The sequence below is a fragment of the Cyprinodon variegatus genome, unplaced genomic scaffold (genome assembly GCF_000732505.1).
Source record: "Cyprinodon variegatus isolate N-32 unplaced genomic scaffold, C_variegatus-1.0 Scaffold76, whole genome shotgun sequence".
Taxonomy (NCBI): domain Eukaryota; kingdom Metazoa; phylum Chordata; class Actinopteri; order Cyprinodontiformes; family Cyprinodontidae; genus Cyprinodon; species Cyprinodon variegatus.
In genome coordinates this window covers 476,770-482,862 of record NW_015150529.1, presented here as the reverse complement: position 1 = coordinate 482,862, position 6,093 = coordinate 476,770, and the positions used below count along the sequence as shown (strand labels likewise).

At 41.3% G+C, this 6,093-nt stretch overlaps 1 protein-coding gene across 1 annotated transcript in view; it reads right to left on the bottom strand.

Moving 5' to 3' along the window:
- The window catches only part of igf2r (insulin like growth factor 2 receptor), a 63,594-nt gene that overhangs the window by 8,531 nt on the left and 48,970 nt on the right, over window positions 1–6,093 (bottom strand). Inside the window, exons 35-44 of the mRNA XM_015372814.1 lie at window positions 5,078–5,186; window positions 4,139–4,220; window positions 3,875–4,005; window positions 3,260–3,409; window positions 3,025–3,183; window positions 2,692–2,902; window positions 1,412–1,564; window positions 564–798; window positions 330–466; window positions 46–163 (exon numbers count right to left, since the gene is read on the bottom strand). Coding sequence (XP_015228300.1) covers window positions 46–163; window positions 330–466; window positions 564–798; window positions 1,412–1,564; window positions 2,692–2,902; window positions 3,025–3,183; window positions 3,260–3,409; window positions 3,875–4,005; window positions 4,139–4,220; window positions 5,078–5,186 — 1,485 coding nt within the window. The remainder of the gene's footprint in view (window positions 1–45; window positions 164–329; window positions 467–563; window positions 799–1,411; window positions 1,565–2,691; window positions 2,903–3,024; window positions 3,184–3,259; window positions 3,410–3,874; window positions 4,006–4,138; window positions 4,221–5,077; window positions 5,187–6,093) is intronic.

The following is a 6,093-nucleotide window of genomic DNA, read 5'->3' as shown; positions in this document are numbered from 1 at the left end:
AACGACAGTGACATTTCTCACATTTAACAATAGATTTTTTTTTACCTTAAGAACGAAGGGTTTCCCACAGTGGTGCCACAGCTCAGCTGGATGACTGTTTTGGCCTTCATCCCATTACCACAGACATCATCCCCTACTGAATAGCTGACCAAAATCTTTTCATCTGTGCAGGAACAAAAACCTTCTCAATGAGGAAGCATTTCATTTGGAACAAAACAGAAAGGTCAAAACGTTTCTGCTGAGGAAAACTTTTCCTGATCAGCAGCTGCTGGTTCTGAAGAAGTAGAAAAATGGACTTCATCAACCAGACAGCAGGAAAAGATGCCTACCTGCGTAGATCATTTTCTGGGTGTAAACCTGACCCAGTGACTGAGTCTGTCCGGCTGCGGTGCGTCGGCACACTGCCGCCCCCTTTGGACAGCTAAGAGGCTTACTGTTGATCCCCTGACACAAGTTGACATAATACCTGAGGGAAGGAATCCAAGGGGTTAAATATTGATGGGATTCTCACTTCAATGTTTAAATACGAACGTCAAGAAGACTAAACCAAAAAAAAAACGTACGAATATCCTTTGTGGCTGAAATTCCACGGCTCGGTGAGGGACGACAGCGATCGCAGATCAAACATCTGATGCTTCCTTATCAGTTTACACTCCATCTTCCTCGGGGGGCAAACGGTGCTGGTGTACCACTCAAACTCGGTCGAACAGCCGGCGGTGTCAGAGAGCAGTTCCGGGTGGCCGTGGCCTGCAGTGTGGTTGCATCTGAAGAGGATGGAGGACTGACGTTTCGCAGAACCTCAAAAACGAGAAAGAAAATGGGAACATTTTACATTTGAGACGCCTTAACGTCTCTTTAAAACAAAAACCTTTAACGCCTTGGAAGAAAAGGTGCGACTGAAAAGCATGCGACTGATGTTCTGGCAGTAAGTTTAGTCTTCCAGATGCTTTCTCGTGTTTTCTAACACCTGTGGGGGTTTTACAGAACATAAAGGTGCCCTCCCTCCTAGGGGAGTGTTGGCGGACAATGGCAGCCCACTGCTTTGGCGGGGGGATGGGTCAGAATGCAGAGGTAAATGTCTTCAATGTGAGATCAATGAAGTGCAATGATTATTATTATTATTCACTAGGAGATGTATAAAGAGAATAGGTTGTACTGGATAGTTTTTAGGGAAATTAAGAGTTAAAGAAGTTGCATTCAAATTTTACACCTAAAGTTTGTGGTTATAACAATGCTTTATATTACTGATTAATTTAAGTTTAATAAGGTGTTCAATGATTTCAGAGGATTCTACAGGATTCAGCATTCTAAGTCAAGTTGAGGTTTTTCTCAGGCTCCATTTAATCTCTACTCGTATCAAATGTGATGCAGACTTGGAAACACTGGTTTCCAGAGGCTAACAAAGTCTCACCTTCAATGCAGAATCCCCATTTTTTGTCACTGTCATAGCTGGAAGTTGTGGCGCACCACTTCAAACCATCCGTCCTTCCGTCTGTGGTGCATTCGTTATACTCGTTATTCAAAAAGGTGAACGGGAACACGCACATCTCGCTCTTGTCGGTCGCTAAAACACACAAATCCTGCTTCTTTAACTGGTTTTTGTCATTTTAATGAATGTCTAATAAAATTATTTGCTACAGTAATGATCATGCTCTGCAGTTTAATTGCTTTTATGATACTGGATCTAGGTCTAGTGTTTTTGTTTTATAGCAGTACCACATTTTTTTTTTCACTATTCTACGGAGCCCCTAAAGGGACATGGAGGGAAAAAATAAACTTTTGCGAGATACCGCAATACTTTTGCGAGATTCCGCAATACTTTTGCGAGATTTCACAAAAAACAAACTTTTGCGAGATCCCGAAAATAATAATAGAAAAATAAACTATTGCGGGATCTCGCAAAAGTTTATTTTTTTGCGAAGTCCAACAATAATTTTGCAGAATCTCGCAATAGTTTTGCGAGATCCCGCAATAGTTTTGCGAGATCTCCTAAAAGTATTGCGGGATCTCCCAAAGTATTGCGGGATCTCGCAAAAAAATTAACTTTTGGGAGATCCCGCAATACTTTTGCGAGATCTCCCAAAAGTATTGCGGGATCTCCCAAAGTATTGCGGGATCTCGCAAAAAAATTAACTTTTGGTAGATCCCGCAATACTTTTGCGAGATCTCGCAAAACTATTGCGAGATCTCGCAAAACTATTGCAGGATCTTGCAAAACTATTGCAGGATCTTGCAAAACTATTGCGAGATCCTGCAAAAGTATTGTGGGATCTCGCAAAACTATTGCGAGATCCTGTAAAAGTATTGTGGGATCTCGCAAAAGTATTGCGGGATCTCGCAAAAAAATAAACTTTTGGGAGATCCCACAATACTTTTCCGAGATCTCGCAAAACTATTGCGGGATCTCGCATAAGTATTGTGGGATCTCGCATAAGTATTGCGGGATCTCGTAAAAAAATAAACTCTTGGGAGATCCCACAATACTTTTCCAAGATCTCGCAAAAGTATTGCGGGATCTCGCAAAACTATTGCGGGATCTCGCAAAACTATTGCGGGATCTCCCAAAAGTTCTTTTTTCCCCTCCATGTCCCTTTAGGGGCTCCGTACTATTCCAACATTTCAAGCTTCTTTTCTAAGAGTTTTGTACTATGAAGGGCAGAACTTGGTGTGAAGTAAAAAGCCGCTCTCTACCTGGTGGGCAGGGATCTCCTCCTCCGTACTGCATCAGCACTGCTTGCTCTTCATGTTTGAAGTCCATCTTCATGGCTTTACTCATACCATACGATGCAGCGGGCTTCCCTGAACCAGAACTAGGCACCTGGCAAACCGCGCTCTGCATACAGCCTTTCTCTGCCACAGAGCCACAGATGTTGATGTGATACATGCCAGAGCTCGATTTCACCTAACAATTAAAAGATAAAAACATTCAGGACAAAAAAAAAAAAAAAAAGAGTTTAAATAAGTAGGTATTCATTTCTAAATCAAGGCAGATGGAAGTCAGAATGTCAGACTCCTGCTGCGCACCTGGACTTCACCAGAAAGGGATTTAAGATCAAACGTATAATCGAGCTGCGAGTCTCTGAGTTGGCAGCCGCTGGTTTGGGTGGAATCTGGGCAGACGATAGGAGTCGCCCACTCAAACAGGAAAACACAACCCTGCAGGGCCAGCATCTGAGGGGAACCCTGGAAAACGCATGAAAGCAACAGTTAGAGTCAAAGACAGGATGGGATTATGTCTAATCAACGGGTGCAGACTGACCAGCTCCAGGCCTTTCTGGCAGGTAAAGATAATGGTTGAACTGTAGTTCTGCTGAGGGTCAGACGGACACTGGGTGGAGCTTTGGTAGGTGATGAACACTTTGCCTGTCATACTGTTGATCTGTGGCCCAGAGGTGGTCCGTCCAATATCCTTGAATGGAGAATAAAAGAAAATTTTAAAAATACATTTCTAAAATACAGCATATAAAATGTATCAACCATCTTATTTCTAATAAACAGACTGAGGTACACACAGTTCCTTATCATAACAATAAAAATCTATTATCTTTTAAAAGAATATTAACACATTTGATTGAAATAAAAGGAAAGTCAAATCTATTCTGCCATAAAGGCTGTGGCAGGCCGCCACAGAGGGAAACACTGATGCAAACTCCATGCAGAAAGACCCCGGGCCGGGAATCGAACCTGGAATCTTCTTGCTGCAAGGCAACAGTGCTATCTACTGGCCCCCTGTGCAGCCCAACAAGATTCTTATTCAATCTTTTAAAGAGCCTCTTCTGTCTGACACTTTCTAGTGTTTATGGTAAGTTTTGTCAGCATTAAGCACTTCTGCTTAGTTGACATTTTTCGGGTGATCATGTCCACGTTTTCTCACCACAGGTGGTCCATTATCAGGGTCCATACACACTGCGGCTCCAGGTGGGCAGGAGACGTCTGGGATGGGGTTCAAAGGCTCACAGACGTTAATGTAAAAATCTGGAGATTCATATGGGTTGATAGCAACATCTGAGAGGATGGAAACAGAAGAAGAGCAGGTTATACGAGTGTGGCATAAAAAGCAAATCAAATTAAACCAGAATCTGTTAAATATTAACTGTGTTTGTGATTTGCTTGTGCAGAAAGCCACAATCCCACCAACCTGCTGCTGAGTAGAATCCATTGACATGAATGAGAGGCGTCAGATCTATTAGAGCAGAACCATTCTGGACCGAACAGGTTACCTTATAATGGAAATAAATATAAAAATAAGAGTTAAACTATAATAATAGTTGTGTAATCTCACAAATATCACTGAACATTAATAAAAAAAATGTGTTTATAAAACAACAGAACTGTACAATCACAATTACTGCAATAAAGATTTCTAATGTTGCTGGCTCCTGACAAGTGTTTTTAATTTTAAGCCTTTTTGCTGCCAGATTAGGCTTAAAGGTATACTATGCAACCGGTGTTGATTTTCCAGCGAGGCTCCCCCCAGAGGGCGAAAGTAAAAGTGCAGTGTTGTAAATATGCTCAGCTGTTTTCCTGGTTTCTCCGTCAAGCCAGGCGCGGTTGTTTTTAGCTTAGCAGACAGGCGAACGCAACGAATCACCATGTCTACTGCGGTAAGTGACTATTTTGTTGCAATTTTCGAGTTTGAAAATTTAGCATGTTTCCGACATTGGCTTTCGCTGTTTTCTCACTGGTTCCGCCATGATAACTGCACAAATATCGCCACTGCGCTAGCAACGAGCATGCCTTTCACTCGGGGCGTGTAGCAGTTCTCGCCGTAAAGCAAGACCGACTCTCGCGATGCATGACACTTCTGAGCCTGTGGGTGCGGGCCGAGGGCTCCAGCAATTGCAAGTACGGTATTTCCCCTACAGACCACCAGGGCGGCCGAGAAAACCTTTGTTCGACCTGAAATGACTCATTTAATCATCCAAAACGTTATGGAACACATTAATTAACTGAAAAATGTTGCACAGTATGCCTTTAAACATTGTGTAATTCATTTCTCTAATAAACAATCTACTTGTTGTTGTTTCTTTATAAAGTGGACTGTAAACATGCAAATAAACTCAAACCTAACACGTACTGCTTGTTCGCAGACCAGCGGTGTGTGGACGGAGAAGAAGTGTGTGCAAGTCTCAGCATTCGAAGCAACAAGGACCGGCTCCTCAGGGACGGAGCTCATGGAAGAAGGCCTGTAAAAACAAACAAAAAAAATCCCATAGGTGTGTTTAAAAAAGGAATATTTGATGGAAATCTTTATTAAAGCTATCAAAAGTGACTTATTAAAGATTTTATTTTATGTGCCGTGTCAAGATCTGGTCCCTTCACAGTTCTAGTTATTATTCTTTATTAAAAGGTCCGGTCATATTCAGAATTGTAAAGTTATAAAGTCTTACAGCTGCTGTGAGGAAGCTTTTATACTTCAAAAAGTGCATATTTTTTCTCAAAAACTGAATAATCCAGGTAAGATCAGGCTTTAAGTTTCAAGTTTAATCCAGACCAGGGGTCTGTAAATTCAGTCCTCGGGTGCTACTTTCCAACAGCATTTGGAAGAACCCACACTACCCACACTGAATTATCTCTCTTGCATGACAGAAAAGTTTACTAATACCAAATCATTAACTTGATCGTGGAGAAGAGATTCTTCAAAAAGTTACTGTACAGTCAAACTGGACAGTTGGAGTTGCACAGGGTTCCTGCCGCATAAGGCAAGATAAATTCAAGACTTTTTAAGACTTTTTAATGCCACTTGAAATAAAAATTTAAGACCAAATTCACAAGAAACACAAGAAAAACCTGCTTGCGACAACTTAACCCAAAGGTTTATTTTAACATAAACCACTGCACTAATGTTTCAAATTTTGAAAAGCCATTGCAGCTATTTTTCTTTGTATCATTTTCTTAGTATGTTTGATTTGGTGATAAGTGGAGACGTTGTAGAGACAAGGGTGGAACAAAACTGAGAAATACCGGCTGTTTCTCGGTAACTTGATTTTGATGCTTTAAACGCTTTTGACGCTGATGTTTTAAAAATGAAGACCTACTAAAGACTGATTTAAGACATTTTAATACCAATTAAGGCCTTAGTTTTATTTTGAA